This window comes from Callithrix jacchus, chromosome 16, assembly GCF_049354715.1.
Source record: "Callithrix jacchus isolate 240 chromosome 16, calJac240_pri, whole genome shotgun sequence".
Taxonomy (NCBI): Eukaryota; Metazoa; Chordata; class Mammalia; order Primates; family Cebidae; genus Callithrix; species Callithrix jacchus.
The window spans coordinates 56,601,328-56,626,027 of record NC_133517.1 but is presented as its reverse complement, the minus strand read 5'-3'; the positions used below and the strand labels follow the sequence as shown (position 1 = coordinate 56,626,027).

At 39.1% G+C, this 24,700-nt stretch overlaps 1 protein-coding gene across 48 annotated transcripts in view; it reads right to left on the bottom strand.

Moving 5' to 3' along the window:
* The window catches only part of PTK2 (protein tyrosine kinase 2), a 360,020-nt gene that overhangs the window by 253,362 nt on the left and 81,958 nt on the right, over positions 1 to 24,700 (bottom strand). For 10 of the 48 annotated variants that reach the window (XM_078353046.1, XM_078353047.1, XM_078353048.1 and 7 more), the window contains exon 4: positions 17,074 to 17,392. The exons of 27 other annotated variants lie outside the window; for them this stretch is intronic. In XM_078353046.1, coding sequence (XP_078209172.1) covers positions 17,074 to 17,173 — 100 coding nt within the window. In that variant the 5' untranslated portion in view covers positions 17,174 to 17,392. Of the gene's footprint in view, positions 1 to 17,073; positions 17,393 to 21,890; positions 21,980 to 24,700 lie in introns of all 48 variants that reach the window. 11 more of the 48 variants (XM_078353054.1, XM_078353063.1, XM_078353061.1 and 8 more) reach the window with 2 other exon arrangements.

Here is a 24,700-nt window from a genome sequence, read left to right as displayed (position 1 = left end):
AGAAAGAATTACACCTCACAAGTCATCAGAAGAAACGAAGTGCTAGCAATGAAAAAACACTACTTGGAATAAATATGGAGTATGTCAGGGGAGAAGCTAAACAAAAAATATGACACCATCCGAATATACCTCTGTGGCCCAAAAATCAATGTTGAGATTCCTCATAAACATGTCTTCATAAATAGGTCTTCAAAAAAAAATAGGCCAAAATATTTTTGAAAAGATAAAACTTTGTTACAATGTCACCAAGGTGAAGCAGTTTTCCATTATAGTGTGGTTTTGCTCCTATCCTTTCAGAACTTAGCAATAAAAAAAAAAAGAATGTTATTCTGTTTTACACTTTAATGTTTTATCTGCTTGTCAAAATCAAATTCTCAAATAGGCAATATATTTGCCATCAAGCCTTCTTCATCTCTCTCCAGGAAGGTCTGTGTCTGATGCTGTTAACCTCCCAAGTCCCCTGTCGGTGACACTCACATGTCTTGATGTCCTATTGTGGGTCTTGAGGGTTCTGAGATCCTAGCATCTGGGTCACCTCTTTGGGCACTCATCACGGTTCAGTCAGTTCAAAAAATGGCCTCGACTACAGAATGACAAGTCCCAAAAGTTGCTTTCTGCTATGATGACTATTCTCTTTCTACCAATTTAACATACGTCCCTGTGCTGTTTGTGCGGTTCTATATTTGTTTCTGATCCATGGCTAAAGTTGAACTGGGGCTGCCAATTCTTTGTATCTCTAAGTGAAAAAAGTCTTTTACCCCCTTCACCATAGAACAGTAGTCTTTCATAGGGTTTTGTTATTGTAGCTCTTCTGTTTCTGTGGCCAATTACGTTTTAAAAAATATTTCAAGATTAATTATTCACAGAGATGCCACTTTTGCACACTACAGAATATCTTTTTCAATAGATTATCAAGGTGAAAATGAAAAGTTTTTAAAACAAAAAACGGTTTTTACATGGCTTAGTCCAGTACTCCTCAAATCATCTGGATGAAGAACCAGTTTTGTTTTATTTCCAACCTATCACAGACCAATACTTTTGTAAAATACAGTGAAAAGGAATTTCTAGAAGAATGAAGTTTTTTTTTTTTTTTTTTTAAAGACATACGTAAGCCAAGCACAAAATTTCCATCACTATAATCAATCGACATCACATTACTATCAAATTGCTGTAAGGTATCAAGGTGTCTAGATGCTTACACCAAATTTCCTTATGTGGTCCTAGGTCCAGCACCAACACTAGTCTGCTGACCACATTCTACTGAGTCCTAGCTCAGGCAGGCTCCAAACCGCTCACTTCTTCAGCCAGGCTGCCCAGTTTAAATCACTATAGGCAAGAGACCAAACGCTGACTGAAATGGGAGAGAAGATGGAATGTCAATAATTGCTGCTCAGCTGTCTACAACTTTAGGTCTCCCTTTAATTAACATAGGAAAGGTATCAAGGGTTCTCAGCGCCTCTTTCTTCTCTTGAAGAAACAGGGCAGTTCTAAGTCCAGATGTGAAGAAACAAGTGTTAATAAACTATGGAGTTAAGCTTCAAGGCTCAACCCACAACCTGATGTAAATGATAGATGTGCAGCACATACAAAAAAGAAAAATGCAAGGAACATAATAAACACCCTACTCTTTACTCCAGAATTCCCTCATTTATAATTACTGCACATGTTAAGATCCCACCAAGAGAACCACCTCATTATGCTTTAAGTGCACTGACCCTTTAATGAAACTTCAGATGCTTGCTGAAGCTAAAAAGGGCAGGAGGGTATTGGAAGAAGACTAGCTGGCTACTAACAGATTTACAAGAAAAAAGCAAACAAGCTCATTCAAAAGTGGGCGAAGGATATGAACAGACACTTTATAAGAGAAGACATACATGAGGCCAACAAACATAGGAAAAAATGCTCATCATCACTGGTCATTAGAGAAATGCAAATCGAAACTACATTGAGATACCATCTCATGCCAGTTAGAATGGCGATCATTAAAAAATCTGGAGACAACAGATGCTGGAGAGGATGTGGAGAAACAGGAACACTTTTACACTGTTGGTGGGAATGTAAATTAGTTCAACCATTGTAGAAGACAGTGCGGCGATTCCTCAAGGACCTAGAAATAGAAATTCCATTTGACCCAGAAATCTCATTACTGGGTATATATCCAAAGGATTATAAATCGTTCTACTATAAGGACACATGCTCACGAATGTTCACTGCAGCACAGTTTACAACAGCAAAGACCTGGAACCAACCCAAGTACCCATCGATGATAGACTGGACAGGGAAACTGTGGCACATATACACTATGGAATATTATGCAGCCATCAAAAACGATGAGTTTGTGTCCTTTGCAGGGACATGGATGAACCTGGAAACCATCATTCTCAGCAAACTGACACAAGAACAGAAAATCAAACACCGCATGTTCTCACTCATAGGCGGGTGTCAAACAATGAGAACACATGGACACAGGGAGGGGAGCATCACACACTGGGGTCTGTTATGGGGAAACAGGGGGTGGGGAGTTGGGGAGAGATAGCATGGGGAGAAATGCCAGACATAGGTGAAGAGGAAGCCAGCAAATCACACTGCCATGTGTGTACCTATACAACAATCTTGCATGTGCTTCACATGTACCCCAAAACCTAAAATGCAACAACCAAAAAAAAAAAAATATGAGGGACTAAGCAAAGGAATGCAAACTGGGACAGCTAAATTAAAAGAAATGACAAAACGTGAAGAGCTTTAAGAATCTGGGTAATATTTCTAGTTAAAGTGACTCCTTAAATAATCTAAACTGGTCTAAAAGTTATCTTCTCCCTCATTTTGTCTTTTCTATAACACTTGAGTTTATTTTCTCATAAAAGCTCTAACCTAAAATTCCTAAATTGATTTTACTAGACAAAGCAGCTAATATTAAATTATCTAATGTTTAATATGCCCTTTATCCCATGTGACTTTGATACTCTTCCTGTTAATAGGTGGAATCTGCATTCCCTCCTTCTTGAATCTAGGTGGGCTTCTGACTCTGGCTAAGGGACTTTCTAGGCTAGGAAATAAAAGGCAATTACCAAAAGAAAAATAAACCAAAAAGAGTTGACCAGGATTCCTTTGGATTTCTTGAAACTCAGCCACTATACTGATAACTACAGAAATACAAGGACTCTTAAAGAGACTATTATCAACAACATTTGTTAACCAATTAGAAAAGCTGGAAGAAACTGATAAATTCTTGGACACATAAAACCTACCAAGATTGAACCAAGAAGAAACAGAAATCCTCAATAAGCCAATAAACGAGTAAGAGACAGAAAGTGTAGGCCCAGGCATGGTGACGCATGCCTGTAATCCTAGCACTTTGGGAGGCTGAGGCAGGCAGATCACTTGAGGTCAGGAGTTCAAGACCAACCTAGCCAACATGGTGAAACCCTGCCACTACAAAAAATACAGAAAATTAGCTGGGGGTATGGTGGCAGGCACCTGTAATACCAGCTACTTGAGAGGCTGAGGCAGGAGAATCGCTTGAACCCGAGAGGTGGAGGTTGCAGTGAGCTGAGATGACACCACTGCACTCCAGTCTGGCAACAGAGCAAGACTTCATTTCAAAGAAGAAAGAGAGAGAGAGAACACACACAGAATGGGAGAAAGTATTTGCAACTGCCTATCTGACAAGGGATTAATAATCAGAATATATAGAGAGCTCAGAAAATTCAATAGAAGGTGTTGGAGGTTACAGTGAGCTAAAATCATGCTCACTGAACCCCAGCTTGGGCAACAAAACAAGATCCTGCCTCTTAAAAAAACAAACAAATTAAAAAAAAAAAAAAACTCAAAAGCAAAAACATATATAATCCTGTTTTTAAAACAGGCAAAAGATCTGAATAGACATATCTCAAGAGAAGACATACAAAAGGCCAACAGGTATATAAAAAAATGATTGACATCACTATCATCAGGAAAATACAAATTAAAACCACAATGAGATATCATCTCACCTCAGTTAGAATACCTATTATAAAAAAGATAAAAAATAACAAGTGCTGGCAAGGATGCAGAGAAAGAGGAGAGCTTAAATACTGTCCGTAGGAATGTAAAGTAGTATAGTCGTTAAGTAAAAGAGTATGGAGGTTTCTCAAAAAAACAAAAATAGAATATATGATCCAGCAATCCCAATACCGAATACATATTCAAAAGAAAGAAAGGAAATCGGTATCTTGAAATGATATCTGCATTCTCGTTCTTATTACAGCACTGTTCACAACAGCCAAGATATGGAATCCACATGGACGATGTGGTATATATACACAAAGGAATATTATTCAGCAACAGAAGAATGAAATCTTGTCAGCTGCAACAACATGGGTGGAACCAGAGGTCATTATCTTAAGTGAAATAGGCCAGGCACAGAAAGACAAATATGGCACGTTCTCATTCACAGTTAGGAGCTAAAAAAGTAGATCTCATGAAGTATAGAGTAGAGTGGTAGTTACCAGAGGATAGGAAGGGAAAGGGTGCAGGGGATAAAGAGAAGTTGGTTAAGGGGTACAAAAATATAGCTAGCAGAATAAGTTCTAGTATTTGATAGTACAGCAGGAAATTCAGTTACTAATTTACTGTCTATTTTTAAACAAGAATTATAATGTTCCCAACACAAAGGAAAGAAAAATGTTTGGGGTGATATCCTAATTGCCCTGGTTTGATCATCACATACTGTATACAGGTAACACATATACCTCAAAAATAAGTACAATATATATATATTAATAACAACCAGTGATTGAAATGACATACTTGACACTCGTCTTAAGAAACTCACATTTATTAAGATTGAAGCCTATACTAATAATACTAGTGCATACAGAACAAGCAGACCTCACTGTTTCTACTATTTTCAGTACTGTGAAGACAGCTGCTCAATCTGATTTAGTGAACGAAGAGGACACAATCAGATATTCCAACTGGTCCTACTGAAAAAAATTATATTAGACACTCCAACACATGCTAGCTTTATCTTGTGTTGGTTCAATCTACCAAATTGTTGAATAACCACTCTAGTCCTTTCTGCCCTCTTCTCTAATATGAGTGAGTATCCCTTACCTAAATGTTTAGGAATAGGAGAGTTTCAGATTTCATATTTTTCCAGATTTTAGAATATTTGCATTACACTCACTGGTTGAGCATCCCAAATCAGAAAATACAAAACCTGAAGTGCTCCAACAAGTTTCCCTTGAACATATCATATCAGCACTCAAAAAAAGCTGAGTATTTGGGAGCATATCAGACTTCAGATTTTCAGATTAGGGATACTCAACCTGTACTTTCTTTCCTTGCCCTGTACCATTTGTTTTTCCAAACAATCATAGCAATTGACAATCCATCCAACTGCCTTTAAAAAAAAAAAAAATTAAAGGTTTGTGGTAACCTTGCATCGATCAAGTCCATGGGCATCATTTTTCCAACAGCAATATGCCCACCTTTACCAAATGTGTTACATTTTGGTAATGCTCACAATATTTCAAACTTTTTCAATATTATTGTATCTGTTACGGTTATTCATATTTGATATTTCTATTATAACTGTCTTGGGGTGCCACAAATGGCACCCATGTAAGATACTAAGCTTAGTTGATATGTGTGTATTCTAACTGCTCCACAACCCCACTGCTGCCTCATCTCTCCCCCTTCTCCTAAGGCTTCCCTATTCCCTGACACACAATAACATTGAAATTAGACCAATTAATAATAACCCTACAATGGCCTCTAAGTGTTCAAGTGAAATGAAGAGTCCTATTCCTCTCACTTTAAATAAAAAGCTAGAAATGATTAAGCCTAGTGAAGAAAGCATGTTGAAAGCTAAAACGGGACAAAAGGTAGGCTTCTTTTGCCAAAAAGCCAAGTTGTGAATGCAAAGGAAAAGTTATTGAAGGAAATACAAATGCTACTCCACTGAACACACAAATGATAAGGAAGCACAAAAGGCTGGGCCATGGTGGTTCATGCCTGTAATCCCAGCACTTTGGGAACCGGAGGTGGGTGGATCACAAGGTCAGGAGTCCAAGACCAGCCTGGCCAACATAGTGAAACCCCATCTCTACTAAAAATACAAAAAAAGAAAATAGCCGGGTGTGGTGGAAGGCACCTATAGTCCCAGCTACTTGGGAGGCTGAAGCAGGAGAATCTCTTGAACCTGGAAGCAGAGGTGGCAGTGAGCTGACACTGCGCCACTGCACTCCAACCTGGGAAACACAACAAGACTCTGTCTCAAACAAACAAACAAACAAAAGTAGAACAGCCGTATTGCTAACACTGAGAAAGTTTTGGTGGTCTGGACAGAAGATCTAACTAGTTACAACATTCCCTTAAGCCAAAGCCTAATCCAGAGCAAGACCATCTTCAATTCTGTAAGTGGAGGTGAGGAAGCTATAGAAGAAAAGTCTGAAGCTAGCAGAGATTGGTTCATTAGGTTAAAGGAAAAAAGCCATCTCCATAGCATAAAAGTGCAAGATGAAGCAGCAAGTGTTGGTGGAGAAACTGCACCAAGTTGTCCAAAAGATCTAGCTAAGATCACTAGTGAATGTGGCTATACTATATATCACAATGAAGAAGAAACAAGTCTTCTCTCAAAAGATGCCATCTAAGACTTTGATAGCTAGAGGTGAAGTTGATGGCCTGGCTTCAAAGCTTCACAGGACAGGCTGACTCTTATTATGGCCTAATGCAGTTGATTTTAAGTTGAAGCCAACACTTATTTCCCATTCTGAAAATCTTAGGGCCCTTAAGAATGATACTAAATCGACTCTACCTGTGGTTAACAAATGGAAGAACAAAGCCTTGATGAGAGCACATCTGTTTACCGTATGGTTTACTAAATAGTTTAAGCCCACTGTTGAGACCTACTGCTCAGAAGAAAAGATTTCTTTCCAACTATTACTGCTCATTTACAATACTCCTGTCATCCAAAAGCTATGAGGGAGATGTACCAGAAGATGAATGTTTTCCTGCCTGACACAATGCACACTCTGTAGCTGATATGGTTTGGCTGTGTATCCCACCCAAATCTTACTAGCAATTGTAATCCCCACACGGTGAGGGTGGTAACTGGTAGGTGATGATTGGATCATAAGGGCAGTTCCCCCATGCTGTTCTTGTGACAGTAAGAGAGTTCTCATGAAATCCTGATGGTTTTAAAAGTGGCAATTTTTCCTGCACTCTCACCTGTCTCCTGCTGCCATGTTAAGACATGTCATGCTTTCCTTCTGCCTTTCACCATGATTTTAAGTTTCCTGAGGCTTCCCCAGCCATGAGGAACTGTTGAGTCAATTAAACCTCTTTCCTTTTAAATTACCCAGTCTCAGGTAGTTTCTATATAGCAGTGTGAGAATGGACTGATACAGCAGCCCACAGATCAAGGAGTAATCTGGACTTCAAGGCTTATTATTTAAGAATTACATTTCGTAAGGATATAGCTGCCATAGGTAGTGATTCCTCTGATGGATCTGGGCAAAGTACCTTGAAAACCTTCTGGAAAGGATTCCCCATTCTAGATGATATTAACAAACATTCATGATTCATGGGAGGAGGTCAACATAGCAACATGGGCCAGGCACAGTGGCTCATGCCTATAATCTCAGCACTTTGGAAGGCTGAGGTAGATGGATCATGAGGTAGAAGTTCAAGACCAGCCTGGCCAATACAGTGAAAGCCTGTCTCCACTAAAAATAAAACAAAAATTTAGCCAGGTGTGGTGACGGGAGCCTGTGGTCTCAGCTACTTGGGAAGCTGAGGCAGGAGAATCACTTGAACCTGGGAGGTGGAGGCTGCAGTGAACTGAGATTTCACCACTGCACTCCAGTCTGGGCAACACAGTGAGACTCTGTCTCAAGAGGGAAAAAAAGAGCAACATGAACAGGAATTTGAAAGAAGTTGATTCCAACCCTCACAGATGACTTTGAGGGGTTTAAGACTTCACTGGAGGAAATAATTGTAGATGCAGTGGCAAATAGCAGAAAACTAGAATTAGAAGGGGAGCCTGAAGATATGACTGAATTTCTGCAATCTCATGATAAAACTTGAACAAATAAGGATTCTTCCTTATGAACGCGTGAAGAAAGTGGTTTCTTGAGAAGGGTTCTACCCCCGATGAAGATGCCGTGAAGAATGTTGAAATGACAGTAAATGATTACATAAACTTAGTTGATAAAGAAATGGCATGGTTTGAGAGGCCTGACTTTAATTTTAAAGAAGTGCTATTACAGTTAAAATACTATCAAACATCATTGTGAGGTACAGTCGATGCAGCAAATTTCACTCGTCTCATTTTTTTAAAATTGCAAAGCCACCCCAACCCTCAGCAACCACCACCTCGGTCCACCTCAAGGCAAGACCCACCACCAGCAAAAAAGACTGACTCGCTGAAGGCTCACTAAAAAATCAGTAGTCTTTTTTTTTTTTTAAACAATCATGTATTTTTAAATTATGGCATTACTTTTTTTAAATAAAGAATGATACTGTACACTTAATATTTGCTTTACTGCAGTGCTTTGGATTCAAAACCACAATTATCTCAGAGACATGTTTGGATCTAGAACACAGAACTCAACCCAGGCAGTCTAGCTCTATCAACCTCTCTGCAGCTCAACTAAGCCCTGTTCCATCTGGGCCTACTGGGTTTCTCACTTCTCCAGAAAACCCTGTAACTAGTGGTCCATATTGCTGTGTGGAAACATGCCAATCAATGGCAGCCCTTTCCCATCATCACGGTACTCAGCACCCCTCTACTGGCCTCAGCCAAAAGCCCTCTGCAACTTACTATTGCAAAGCCATTTGGCTTCATTTACTCATTCATGCCTTTACCCTGTAGACAAATGAATGCGCCATACCTCCCTCAGATTAATAAACTCTAAAAATATTTATTGACCCCTTCTATACTAGGCTAGGCACTGTAAGACGTATGCTCATATAGAAGAAGGTAAATTATTACAAATATGTACACGTAATCCAACTCTAAGAGTTTTTAGCCTGATTAGGAGACAAACACAAATGTAACAAGTACTATTAAAAATTACAATTGTAATAGGCATTAAGAAAAAGACCAAAATTGTTACATAATTATTATAATACATTATACCTGCACTGAGTGCTAGAAAGAACAGAGGAGGAGGAGGAGGAGAGGGCTTATGAGGAAGCCATAGAGGCAGCTAAAGGGGTTTCACTATTTGGAAACCTTCAAACCAGAAACCACCAGTACAATGTGCTGGTGGTCTGGGGAAATATTCTTACATCATCTCTGATGATTTTTATCCTTTTTTTCTTAGTTATAATTACTAATTATTTTCAACTCTTATTATTGTATGTTAGATCTTCTGGATTCATTATCCTATTTTCTTTTCTCTTAAATCTGTCCATTCTTCCTTTCCATGTTCTGAGAGCTATCTTTGACATTACTTTCCACTGCTTCTACAGAGTTCATTTCTGCATTCTTAAACTGTTATGTTCTTTGGACATATTTTTCTTTGAGATAGGGTATTGCTCTATTGCCTAGACTGGAGTTCAGTGGCACGATCATGGCTCACTGCAGCCCTGACCTTCCAGGCTCAAGTGATCCTCCCACCTGAGCCTCCTGAGTAGCTCAGACTACATGTGTACACGACCATGCCCAGCTAATTTTTGTATTTTTTGATAGAGATGGGGCTTTGCCATGTTGCCCAGGCTGGTCTCAAACTCCTGGGCTCAAGCAATCTGCCCACCTCAGCCTCCCAAAATGCTGGGATTACAGATGTGAACCACTGCACCCAGCTGGAGTACTTTTGAAAAGACTCCTATTTGTCTTTCCTGGGTGCAAATCTCTCAGCTTTCTGGAGATCTTAACATTTTTCTTTCAGCTTCCTTCTGCTGTTTCATCTTGTTGTGCAGAAGTTGTTTTATTCTGTTTGTTTTGGTCTCACACTTTGAAAACAGAGGCTGTCTCTAAATATCTGGCTGTCCAACATTGGCTTAAGGCCCTACACGTGAGGACAATGTGCTGGTGGTTGCGCTAAGCAGAGAAGCAGCCTGTATTATTAGTCTGTTCTCACACTGCTGATAAAGATGAACCTGAGACTGGGAAGAAAAATAGGTTCAATGGACTTACAGTTCCACATGGCCGGGGAGGCAGTCATGGCTGGCGGAAGGCAAGGAGGAGCAAGTCACAACTTATATGGATGACAGCAGGGTAAGAGAAAGTGCTTGCGTAGAGCAATTACTCTTTATAAAACCATCAGATCTTGTGAGACTTATTCACATCACGGTAACAGCGTGGGAAAGACTTGCCCCCATGATTCAATTACCTCCTACCAGGTTCCTCCCGCATGTGGGAATTCAAGATGAGATTTGGGTGGGGATATAGCCAAACTATATCATATCAAAGCCTTTCTGAAGGGGCCAATTCTCCTGACGTCCAAATCGAGCCCTTTGCTAAGACCAGTCTCCACAGAAAAGAACGTTTCAGTCTCTTACCAGGATTCCAGGAGCCAAGGAGAGAGAAGACATGCCAAATTTCACTCAATTCTCAATGTTGAATATAAAAATGCATTCAACATACCATGTTTTACCAGAAATTTTCCATAATAAAATATGTGAAACTGGGCTGGGCACAGCGGCTCGCACCTGTAATCCCAGCACTTTGGGAGGCTAAGGAGGGCGTATCACGTGAGGTTAGGAGTTCAAGAGCAGCCTGGCCAACATGGTGAAACCCTGTCTCTACTGCAAATACACAAATTAGCTGGGTTTGGTGTCATGCACCTTTAATTTCAGCTACTTGAGAGGCTGAGGCAGGAGAATCACTTGACTCCAGGAAGCAGAGGCATTGAGCTGAGATTGTACCACTGCACTCCAGCCTGGGCAACACAGGGAGACTGTCATTTAAAAAAAAAAAAAAAAAAGACATAAAAAAGGATGAGTTCATGTCCTTTGCAGGGACATGGATGAAGCTGGAAACCATCATTCTCAGCAAACTGACACAAGAACAGAAAACCAAACACTGCATGTTCTCACTCATAAGTGGGTGTTGGACAATGAGAACACCTGGACACAGGGAGGGGAACAACACACACTAGGGTCTTCTGAAAGATGCGGGGGCTAAGTGAGGGACAGCAGGGGGGGTAGGGAGATTGGGGAGGGTTAACAGTAGGAGAAATACCTAATGTAGGTGATGGGGGGATGGAGGCAGCAAAACACCATGGCATGTGTGTACCTATGTAACAATCCTGCACAATCTACACATGTACCCCAGAACTTAAAGTATAATTTAAAAAAAGAATGAAAGAAAAGATATGTGAAACTGTATATGCAGACAACCCACAGTAAGGAAAATAGATAATCTATTACAATAGCATTTCAACTCTTAGGGCTTCGAAGACTTTACGTAGTGAAGTATAGTCTTCAGAATTTCAAGACTAAATAATCTCTACCTTGAGCCACTATGTGCTTTCCGTGAGCAAGACCCTATAGATTACAGGACAGCTAAAACTTCACCTAAATCCCCAAAATAAGAATTTAGAGGAGCAAGCCCAATCTAGTATCTTAGCCTACAACTGAAGAAGGCTGAAGTAGTACCTATCAAGAAAACCTTTATAGGCAGTGACATGTGAACAAGATCTTGAAGGGGAGCAGTATCTGTCATTTAATAACAAAGACTGTGCTTAGCTCCTCACAACTACACGATTCTTAAATCACCACAGTTCCATATCTGTAAAGTGGGAGTTGAAATAATAAAGTATTTAGCAACATATATGAAACAAAGTTAGCATTCAACAGACAATAATAGCTGTTAAAGAAGGATGAAGTGAAGTTTCTAAGGCGAGTTCAAAGTAGGGACATTCTTCAAACAGAAATCCACTGAGACCCTCCCATGGAATCTTAAACAACATCTTTCCTGTTATCCCCCATTGTCTTTATGAATGCTCGTTAAAAAAGAAAACCAAAGATGACTAGTCTTACTATGGTAACATCTGGTATATATAAAATGTATTCTTAATCCAATAACCAAATTAAACACAAATGTTCATTTTAAAATTTCCCCTAAATCCTGTCCTATAAAAAAAAAATTGGGGTTTTTCCTAAACTGAAAATACACCATCAGTCTGCAACTCCATTATGAACTTACATAAAAGTTAAAACAAGAACATACAATTGCCGGGGGTTGTTACCGTCTCACTGATGTGAAGGTTTGTCATACAGGTAAACTTGTGCCCTGGGGTTTGGTGTACAGATTACTTCATCATCCAGGTATTAAGCTTAGTACCCAACAATTATTTTTTTTTGCTCCTCTCCTTCCTCTCACCTTCCACCCTCAAGTAAATCCCAGTATATGTTGTTCTCTTCTTTGTAGACAAGTGTTTTTTAATTTCCACAAAAATTTCCATGACTCTCCTAATGACTGAAACCTCTGTTGCTCCCAGAAGACAGGATTTAATTCATTCATCTGTTTAAAGTAGTGTCTACTATGTCTTAGGCACTGGGAATGCAGCAATGAGCAAAACAGGTTCTCCTTGTCTCATAGGGTGTATATGTCACTGGCGGACAGGCTAAACCAAACAAGTAAATAAATAAACCATAGAGTATGTCAAATAGTGGTTAAGAGCAAACAGAAAGACAAGGCAGATAACAGGGATGGGGGTACAATGATGGCAGGAGGATGAGTCCATTTTAAATAGTGTAATCCGGCTGGGTGTGGTGGTGCGTACCTGTAATCTCAGCACTTTGTGAGGCTGAGGTGGGCGGATTGCTTGAGCCTGTGAGTTTGAGACCAGCCTGGGTGACAGAGCGAGACCCTGCCATATACATATATAGGTACACACACACATACATGGTGTGATCAAAGAAGGACACACTTTAGGGTTCTCATATAATTTATTGCCCAAACCAGGACACTTAGGAGGCTGGGAATGGGTGTGCTAAACACATGGAACACTGGGTCAGTAAGCACAATATGGGGCATGTTGTTATTCTCCTTCACTTAGAAGGTCATATTTGAGCAAAAACCCCATATCCGGGTCAGGCGCAGTGGCTCACACCTGTAATCCCAGCACTTTGGGAGGCTGAGGCAAGCAGATTACCTGAGGTCGAGTTTGAGACCAGCCTGGCCAACATGATAAAAACCCCGTCTCTACTTAAAAATATATAAAAATTTGCAGACAGTGGTAGCGGGTGCTTGTAATCCCAGCTACTCGGGAGGCTGAGGCAGGAGAATCACTTGAACCCAGGAGGCAGAGGCTGCAGAAAGCTGAGCTCGTGCCACCGCACTCCAACTGGTGACAAGAGCAAAACTTGGTCTCCAAAAAACAAACAACAAAAACTTATCCACCGACAGCTGTAAAACTATATACAAAGATGAAAAAAATTAGGCAAAACTAGCTGCCTCTTCACCAAATACTAATAATGAGGACAAGAAAAAAGAATATGAGAGATAAGGTTTAATACCCATTGCCTTATGTTTATGGATGAGCTGGTGTTACTAATACTCAAAACAGAAATGAAAAGGGAGAGTTCACCACAGTCTTTCTGTTACGATATCTGTTGAGAGAACCAGAAGGAGGCATGTTTCCCACAGGAGGATACTTAAAGGCCAATTCACTCCTCTCAGGGAGCTATTTTTAAGAATGTGGATTAATATTGATCTGCAAACTGCAGCTTCTTTCTAGTGGGCCTCACTTTTAACCCATGCCTGTGTCTCCGGTTCATGAAGAATTGGAAATATGGTCATAACCCCAATTCACTCCCTTCCAGCCATTCTCCCCAGCAAGAGCGTTTGCTCTACGTATACAATCAACTTGGAATTTTCTTCTCCCAAGTAGCCATTTGACTAACTCCAGTATTTCCTTCAGATCTTCAACAAAATGCACCCTATATAAAATGTATTCATTCATTAAAGTAATAACTATTGTGTCAACTATTTGTCAAGAAGGAAAACAACAGACATTATCTCTGTTAACTTTACAGTCTGATAGAAGACAGAAATCCAAACAAGTAAAATATATAATGATAAATCACTACACAAGACCAGAAGAAAATGGATATAGGAGGGAACATGAGAGAAAACCTGGCTTAGACTGAGGGGAATGGGAGCACTGGAGCGAGATTCCCACGGTAATATTTGCATTTTAATAAAACTACCATGCATTCTACTCAGAGATATGTATGTTTATTTGTACACTAGTCATTTATTCATTCAACAAATATTTAACAAGCACCTATTATGTGCCAAACCCAGTATACCTGGCATATAGCAGCGAGTAAAAGATGAAGACTCCTACTTCCTCATGGAGCTCATTTAAGCTGAGACCTAAAAGGAGTTGGCTAGTAGAAGAATGCAGAGATCATGATTCTAGGAGGTAGGTGTTGGCTATTAAGAGAATGCAGAGATCATGATTCCAGGAAGGTGCAACAGAAGGTGTAAAGGCCTGAAAGGAAGAGTTTGGGGTGTTCCAGGCACTGAAAAGCCAAAATAATTGTGCTATTAATGAGCAACAGGACAATGGCCCAAAGCTGAGAGAAATAAAAAAAGAGAACAGATCAGGATTTAACAACCAAATCTGACACTCTTTAGTTCTCCCCGGCCATTCAAAAAGATAAAATAAAAAAATGTAAAAACCAATATAATCAAATAATTTCCCAAACAGGGCTTTCTGCACTTGATAGCCTTATAACCTAAAAGAGCACTGTCAACATTTACATTTAATTCAACATTCTGACTCAAAACGGTCTTTAAACCTAGAAAATCATGATGTAGTTGAACCCATGTTAAATCAAAGTCCTTTTGAATACTTGAAAATGTAATCTTCCTTGAATGGGACCTTAGGTGGATTCTTTACACTAAATTCAACCGCACAATGAGCTTGGTTCAAAAAACACCCCAGAATGCTTTAAGGATACCTTAAAGGTTTCAGTTCAAGGTATACAAATATAGTCCACTCTATTATTTTTAGCATGTCCTGGTATTTTACGTGTCTTCTTAAATTGGGACACTGCTGTGCTTTTTGAGGTTAATGCAACTGATAAAATCAAATGTGTGGTTTAGAATGTCTAACTGCAGAGAGACATTTGTATATTCTTTGGATTTGAGCTTTTTACTTGTCTTTATCTACAAGTCCTAACTTTTATACTTGAATATAACCAATTCAGACAATTCCTATACACCAAGATCTTTGTCCTTATCACACAGATCAAAATTAACAAGCACAAAAACAAGGTTTCCTGCCTTCCTGTCCTGGTACAATAGTAACATGAGGAGAGAGAAAAGTAGTTTACTAAGATAGCTACACACTGGGCAAACACAGTGGAAACAGTGTGTGCAGCACCAAGAAGGGACAGGATGACAGCTCCTAGGTTTTGTGAGAACCTCCTCTGAATAACTCAAAGGTAAAACCATTCATCTGAGGAGATGGCTTGCTGCAGCCCTACACATGAAACTGATTCTGACCCTTGACACTGTCTCTACCTTTTCCTATCTTTTACACGTGTGAGCGCTGTTCTCTCTCACCCAACCCTAACTCTATCATAATGCATATTTCAGTTTAAAATACTTCTACTCATTTGCTGTGACAGCCAGCAAACTTAATTGGAAAACAACTTGTTTCCATCAATTGCTTTGGGGTGAGCAAAAACACTACAATCTCTCTTTTCTTCCAAAGTTCACAGTTTTAAAGTCACACCGAATAAAAAGAAAACCAGTAGCTGATAATTTAATATCCCATTGGTACTGAATGTGTAGATCTTGAATCTAGCTTAGGCTTTGTGAAGGAAAGCAGACAGCCTTATTGTTAATGATCAGTGCTAACAGAATGTTATCACACAATGGAGGTGGCATTATGCAAATGAACCCCAGCAAATCTAGGAAAAGACCAAAATTTTCAGCAAGTATAGAACTATTTGGCTCTGAACGCTATTCATCACACTCGCTTATGCCATACATTTCTGATGCTGAGAAACTAAAATTGTAAAAAGTTCCCATTCCCGAAGCCCTTTAAAATCCAAGACTGTGAATTTTACTCAGCAAAATATTTACTCTGAATATCTAATTACATACTCAAGTGAACAAAGTGAATACTAAAATAGTTCTAATATCACATGTTTTATAAATGTTTAAAAGCCTAGGAAAGAATCAAAGATGACAAGAACAACTAGATAAATAAAAACCTCTTCAATGGTAAAACTGTAGTTTGGTGCTAACACACCAAAATCCCAGTGGTACTAAAATTCTTACCCTAAAAACTAAAATGAATCAGTCTCTACCCCTACTTATAAAATTGCAGCCTTTTACAACAGCACAGGTTCCTCCTTTTAAAAAATCTTTCCTAAGTGGAGTAACATATTTAAATATATTTGAAATAACAATGAATATTTTTATTATATTCTTAAGAACTTTATCTCCTAACTTAAATATTCTTTACTACTGTAAGCAAAACAGCTGAATTTATTTGCTTTTAGTCATGCACACATTATATAGCATTTTTGACTTTTAAATGTTTCCCAAATACAGTCTTGAATATTACCGTGAAAATACTATATTTTATATTCACATTTTTATAGGAATAAAAACCCTAACATTAAAAAAGAAAATTGTTTATGCATGGAATCCCTAAGTCCACCTTACAAAAATATGGAGTTTCAAACTGAATATGCAATCTTTACAGTGGGTAAAAGAAACCAATTTTTAAAATAAGAAAATCCTACAGTCTCTCTTTTATTTCCTAAAATTTAAGTTAAAATTCCTCTTTATTTCCTAAAACTTCCATATTACAGAATAAATACATGTCTTAATTAAAAGAAAAAATAAAACTTTTAAGAGACACAGAATAGAGCATTAAAGGATAGTTTAACTCAAAATGCTTTTCCCTAAAAAAGATTTTCATTTACTATTTGAAAAGCTATCTAACTGGTTTTATGTAATAGCTGTAAACCCATACCAAATCAATTTCCATTTTCCCTCAAATTTTAACTGTAAATCTATTGAAATAAATTCTGAAAAACATTTATCCACCTTTTTGGTACAAAAGCATGAATTTAATAAAACTAAACATATTTTTAAGTTATTTATACCTTTAGCCCAACACACTGGAAATGGACTACAGCCGCTTTTCTCCATATAGATGGCACCTGCTGGTTTCAGGGCCTCTTGGCCTGCCAGTTCCAACAACATACACCCAATGCTATAAAGATCAAGCCAGGAGTCCGCACACAAAGTCCCAGTTCCTCGCTGTGATAGTATTTGCTTCGATCCACAAGCAAGACTAAGGTTCCCCTGTGGGCTCCTTTTTTCAGAGTTTGAAGCAAAATTTGGGAGGTGTTCCTTCTGTAATATTTTCCAGCAGCTTGAAGGATGCCTCTCAGTTACAGAATCTTCTCATGCTTCCGCAATCTGAAACACAGACCATCCTGGCTAGATTAAGCTACAGAACAGAATGAAACCAGCTAGTAATGTGACCCCATGGGTCTGTGTTCCTAAATTCATTCAGGGACGGAGAAAGAGGGAGGGAAAAGAGAGAGGAGAAAAAGAAGGCCAGTAGCCAGTAACTTATTAATATGCTAATCTCACCCTTCTGTTCAATTCATCCGGCAGTCTTCTGTTTACAAAACTGACAACCAATTCTAAAATTGAGTAAGCTGAAAATCAAGTCTGACCCAGATCATGTCTGTACATGGCTTCTCAAACCATTTTTGTTTTCAAAGTCATTTTACTAACCTAATTCTGACCTTAGAGTTAAAATAGTTACTTGGATGAAATAAAAATCCTTTCTGGGGGAAAAAAAAAATCCTGATTGATCTATGTCTCTGTGTCTCTAGGTACCCAAATATTTTTGTAGTAAAATATTTTTCCTGGTTGTCACTTTCATAGTAAGAGTATAAATTTTAAAAAATATCTCAAAACATAAAATCAAGAATTTGAGGTAGCCACACTCTTTAAAATTAGCTTAGGGAATATTTAGGAATCCAAGATACATGATTTCCTTTCTTAGTTTCAAAACACAGCAAGTAATAAACTCATACTAAAGAAGTAAGACAAAAAAACACCCTTACAATCTGATACTAGTAACTTTTTAAAATGCAAAGCTACTTAGTTTTTCCATTCAAACTGTGAGACAGTCAAGGCCATCTCAAAAATTTGGCCATCTGAACACATTCCACTTCAGCAGTAAGATAATTAGTAACTATGCTCCTGGTGCCTTTGTTCTCCAAACATACATAAGACAAACTGAGGCTCTATACAGTTCTAGCTTTCCTGAATGTGGGTAATTCTGTTAGTAATACACTTGTATAAACCAATCAAAAATCAAGTATTTTACTTAACAGTGAAAATAGCCTAGGCATTGTTTATGAAGTCACTAACTTCTGAAAACAATAGCTTAATAAGGGCTGAGAAGAACAAGAGGCTTATTTGTGCCCAGTGATGCCCCAAAAAAGTTGTTTCATTTCTAACATGCTACTCTTGATGATGGCTTTGTCTCTAGATTGACTTTCGGGTTCCTAACAGAAGCCAGAGTTCAAGCGACCTCTTCTATGCTCCACTGAAAACACATCATTCACCAGCGTGAACTCTGACCCCAGGGAATACTGGGAAAAAAAGGCTCCAGTAAGACACAAGCAAGCTAGTGAGGAAAAGAACAGAGGAAACAAGCAACAGATCAACTAGAAAACACAAAAAATATCCCCAGCCTCCACCATTACAAAGAGACCAAGACTGTAAAGGGCGACTGCAATGATGGGAAGGATAAGAGCACATCCACCAGCAAGCATATCTGACATACTCCTGTGAGAATAGACTAGAGTTTAATCTGAGCCACTGACTAACAGATTGTACAAATACTCCAAGCAAATTGAGTCCATCTTGGAACTTACAAATCTCAAAAGCTAAAAAAAAAAAAAAAAAAAAAAGCTACCGTCATTAATTACCCACAATTATATTCTACACACTAAGTACTGATTATATGTAATTTTCACATCTTTTAAGCAAACTTGGTATTATGTTTCTTTTAAAAATGAGAGCACTAACTAAAGACAGGGTCATATGACTCAGAAGAGGCAAAGGAGTTACTAAGCCCACTTGCTCATCTAAGATGCCAGGGTCTTCACCCCACCCCAGGAAGGATTTTTGAGTCAGACTGAACAGCTGCCACAGGACCAACTGAGCAGGAGTTAGAGTGGTATAAGCATAGGGTGGTGGTATCTGGAGCTAATGCAGTAGCGGAACAGAGAGGAGAGGACAAACAAGAAAAGGGAATGTAGAAAATGAGGGATAGGGATGAACCCAGTCTCTATGACTTTAAAGTGACCAGTAGATGGGGCTTTCTCTACTAACCCTGCAACTACTTCATAATTTATTTCAACATCCAAATATCATCTCCTAATGTACAAGATCTTGAGAGTACGGGAAGATAAGATACGAAAGAGCATAAATTCTACAGGCCAGAGACCAAGGTGACTTAAGCAGAGACCAGACTGAAGGAGCACTTATGGAAATGTTAAGATCCAACTCACACCACTGAGAAAAGCTGAAGAGAATACAAGTGATATTGTGAACAATAACCTATACCCTTTATTGAGCAACTATAGTTATATATAAAATAACTGCATTTAATCCATAACACAATCTCAGTGAAGCAGCTATTTCCCTGTTTTCATAGAAGAGGAAAACGAAGTTCAGAAAAGTCAAGCAACTTGTCCAAGGTCAAAGAGCTGCAAGACGAGGCAAGTACTAGCTAGTCTGGCGATACAGCGATTATAATTTTATTCCTGCTAAATATTAAAGACAAATTATTCTTTCAAATTCCTAATCCAGGGACATCTTGAAAAGAACAGAAATAGACTACAGTTAATGGCAACATAAGTGAAAAGAGTAAGTAGTCCTCTATGTTCTCTTACTTTTGAATTCTAAAGCCACCCATTTATTTAAAAGTTCTCTGATCTTTACATCAAACTCTTTTAGTATTGGCATATTTTAAAGGAATTCTGGTAAATCCTACTTGAAAAGTAAACTCCTACCCTTTACCTTTAAGATATAGCCAGAACATACGTATTTCTTACCACATCTCCTGCCCTCACCCCAGCCCAGGCTGCCCGGATTACAGCCACAGGCCTCCTACCTGGTTTCTCTGCTCCAGCTCTGGCTACCTTACACTCTATTCAGAACCCTTCTGAATTGTGCACTGATCCTTCCAAAACATCAATCACACAATTTTACTCCTCTGCCTAAAACTCACCAACAGTCCTCCAACTTTTCCAGAATCAGCACCTACATACTTAGCACAGTCTGCAAGGCCGTGTATGATATGGCTCCCCTCTCTTGGCCTCATCACCAAGGATTCCCTAGTTTCCTTGGCACCAACCACACTGACCTCCTTGCCACTCCCTGCCCTCCTCAGCACTGCTTGTCCTTCTATGTGGGACACTCTTGCCCCGCATTATCCACATGGCTTGCTCCCTTTCCCCTGCCACATCTTTGTTCAAATGTTGCCTACTCGACAAGGCCTATCCAGACCACCCCATCTGAAACTGGATGGCCCATCTGCTCTCCCTGCTTCACTTTATTCCCAAAGCACTTACGCCTTCTAAAACACCTCATGATTTACTTAAACATTCAAATTATTGCCTGGCTGCCCCCACTACCATGCAAGCTCCATGACAGAAGGAAATTCTGTCTGTTCTGTACATACCGTCTCCAGGGCGTTCCTAAAACGGTAAGATGGGTAGGCCACATCCCACCCACCCTCCTATTACCTCTAAGTAATGAAAAGATGGCAAAGAGAATTTCTGTTTTCTTTTCAAGCCCATGGCCACAGAGAAGGTATATGTATGTGCTGGATATAAGTGACAGTATAGCTTGCCTCCATCCTGGGCACTGCTTCACTTCCAGATCTCAGTACAGCACGAAGGCTTAGTACATATTTATTGAATAAATAACTGAATTAAACATTATGAAAACCTTGCTTTCTCAAGAATATGAGAAAATAAAAACTGACATAAAGTCTACGAACATCATGTGAACTGTCTCTCCTCACTCACCCCACATAAAAAATAAATCACATGATTGTAGTACTCTGATACTCTTATTGAAATTTTCACCACAAATTTTAACAAAGTACAAATGAAAATAGCGTGTGGGATTAGATAAAACCATTAGGGTTGCAAACAATGTTATAACAAGATCAGTAAGCATCAAAGGGAACTCCAAACCCCTTCACACGATGGACAGTTTTGTCCAATCTGGCCTGGTCATGTATGAGAAGGCCCCTGGAATTGAACTATTAGGAGATGAAATGTCACCAAAATCAGTTCAAAGAAACACCAGCCTGACTTTCACATTTCTCATCTAATTGTCATAATCTTGTCTCTCTTAAGGAATACCAAACATCAAGGCTGCACTTCTTGGCAAAGTAAAGCACTAATAAATGCTTTCATGCCAGTGGACAGGAGTAATGTAAAAAAAATTATTATTATTCACATTATAGAACATGTATATTTCTAAATATATCATCCTTCACCTCTGTTATGCTTGCATTAATCAGTTACAGATTTAAATAACTTCGACACTTTTACAATATGGTTCCTCCAATTAGCACTTGATAATTACAATATATCCTAACTTTAGAATGTCAGGTATCTTATACTGAGCTTATTTCCAGTAAGATTACTAATTACTATTTCTGTCATTGTCTTGCTGTTTCCACCACAAAAACAAATTTTCAGAAATTTTAGTCTATCAACAAAAATTATGACTTCATTAAGATTAAAGAAATATTAGTCATAATAAACCTAATCACCTTCTGAAGACAGAAAACAGGAAATACAAACAAATTTCAAAAGGTGATGGTATTGGCATTATTCACTTTCTTTGCAAAGTTTCTTAACAATTACTATACCTCCCTTCCGTTATTCTTGAGGAACTCTGGGGAAACTGCGGAAGGCACTGAATATGTAACTAGAAGATCCAAAGGAGCCCCAGTTCTGCCTGTGAGACAAAGAAAATCATTTCAACATCCTGAACTTCAGTTTCTTCATCTGTAAAATGAGGACAATAACAATACCTAGCACTTATTGAGTACTATGTGCCAGTCACAAAATAGCATAATAGCAACACTAATAATAATGGAAATATGATTATTTTGACATGATGATACCAGGTTAATGCTAACTCTGTGCCAAGCCTTCTTCCAAGTACTTTAAAAATGTTGACTCATCTACTTATTTTTTTTTTTTTTTTTTTTTTTGGAGGGAAGGAGGAAGGGAGGAAGGCAGTAAGGGAGGGAAGAAGGAAGAAAGGGAGGAAGGAAGGGAGGAAGGAAGGAAGGAAGGAAGGGAGGAAGGGAGGAAGGGGGGGAGGGAGGGAGGGAGGGAGGGAGGGGAAGGAAGGAAGGGAGGAAGGGAGGAAGGGGGGGAGGGAGGGAGGGAGGGAGGGAGGGGAAGGAAGGAATTCAAGCAATGAGAGAGACATTGCCGACCTGGATCTAGAGGTTTACAAGTTAATTTCTTCTTTTGAGAGAAGGAAAGAAAAAAAAAATGAGTAAAGGAGAGAAAGAAAGAGGAAGAGAGAGAGGGAGGGTGAACGAAAATATTGCTTTATTCTGAAAAAAAAAAATGGGTATTAATAATGGCCAATCAATGTTTCATTTAAACCTATGAGTAGGTGTGATGTGGTATTGACAAGAATGTATATTTTATGTATTTGAAGTGGAGGGCTCTATAAATATTTATTAAGTTTACTTGTTCCGGATCTGAGTTCAAGTCCTTGATATCCTTATTAATTTTCTGGCTCATTGAATCTAAGTCTCTATGTATCTGGGTGTTAGGATCGTTAGCTCTTGTTGTTGTATTGATCCTTTTACCACTATATCTTTGTTGCTTTAAAATCTATTTTATCCGCTATGAGATTTGCAACTCCTGCTTTTTATTTATTTATTGATTTTTGCTCTCCATTTGGTTGGTAAATCTTTCTCCATTCCTTTGTTTTGAGTCTTTGTGTATCCTTGCATGTGAAACAGGTCTGGATGTAAGATGCCGTTGGGTTTTGGCTGTGTCTTTTGATTGGGGGATTTAGTCAATTTAAATTTAGGGTTACTGCCATTTGATGTTAACTGGCTGTTTGATCCATTCGTTGATGAAAATTCTTCTTTGTGTTGGTGCTCTTTACTTTTTGGTATATTTTTAGTAAGGCTAATACTGGTTGTTTCTTTCTGTGTGTAATGCCTCTTTCAGAAGCTCTTGTAAAGCAGGCCTGGTGGTAATAAAATCTCTGAGTACTTGCTTGTTCATAAAATATTTTATTTTTCCTTCAGTTGTGAAGCTTAGTTTGGCTGGATATGAAATTCTGGGCTGAAGGTTCCGTTCTTTGAGGATGTTGAATATTGGCCCCCACTCTCTTCTGGCTTATAGAGTTTCTGCTGAGAGATCTGCTGTAAGTCTGATAGGCCTGCCTTTGTGGGTAACCTGACCTTTCTCTCTGGCTGCCCTTAGTATTTTCTCCTTTGTTTCAACCCTGGTGAATCTAACGATTATGTGCCTTGGGGTTGCTCTTCTTGAGGAATATCTTTGTGGTGTTCTCTGTATTACCTGGGGTTGAATATTGACCTGCTTTGCTAGTTCAGGAAAATTTTCCTGAATAATATCCTGAAGGGTATTTTCCAGCTTGGATTCATTCTCTCCGTCTCATTCAGGTACACCTATCAAATGTAAATTTGGTCTTTTCACATAGTCCCACATTTCTTGGAGACTTTGCTCATTCCTTTTTATCCTTTTATCTCTAATCTTGTCTTCTTGTTTTCTTTCATTAAGTTGGACTTTGACCTCTGTTATCCTTTCTTCTGCTTAAACAATTCAAGTGTTTAAACCTGTGCATACTTCTCGGAGTTCCTGTATTGTATTCTTCAATTCCATTAATTCACTTATATTCCTCTCTAAATTGTCTATTCTCAATAGGATTTCGTCAAACCCTTTTTCAAAGTTCCTAGTTTCTTTACATTGGGCTACAATATGTTCTTTTAACTCACAGAAGTTTCTTATTATCCATTCCCTGAAGAGTGATTCTGTCATTGGGATGCGCTCTTTCTCCGTCAAGCCTTGTTCCATTGTTGATGTGGAACTGTGATCATCTTTAGAGGGAGAGGCGTTCTGATTTTGAGTATTCTCAGCCTTTTTACACTGGTTTCTTCCCATCATTGTCAATTTATCCTCCTGTCGTCTTTGAAATTACCAACTTTCAAATTAGGTCTCTTGATTGGATGTCCAAGTTGTTAGTTCCCAGGGCCAGAACGGCGGAGTTAAGACTGATGGTGCTTTTCTGCCCAGGATTCTCCTGTCTGGCTTCCTTCTTGTGTCCGTAATGAGCAACTCTGCCTTCCCCAGGCTCCAAACCTTGGTCAGAAGGGGAACCAGTCTTGTTTACTCTGCACCAAGAGCTGCTGCGTTGAGGTGCCGTCAAAGCCACTGCACCGGTCTCAGGAGTCCTGCTGGGGACCCATGTGGGTCCTCCAAACCTCGGTCAGAAGGGGAGCCGGCCCTGTTTACTCTGCTCCGAGAGCTGACTCGCTGAGGTGCTGGCGAAGCCGCTGCTCCGGCCACAAGAGTCGCGCTGGCGACCCGTGTGGTTCCTCCACTGGGGATCTTCTGCTCCGTGAGCGACCAGAATTTGTCTGAAAGTGTGGCGTCCTCTAGTTCTCTGCGCTTTGACTGAGAG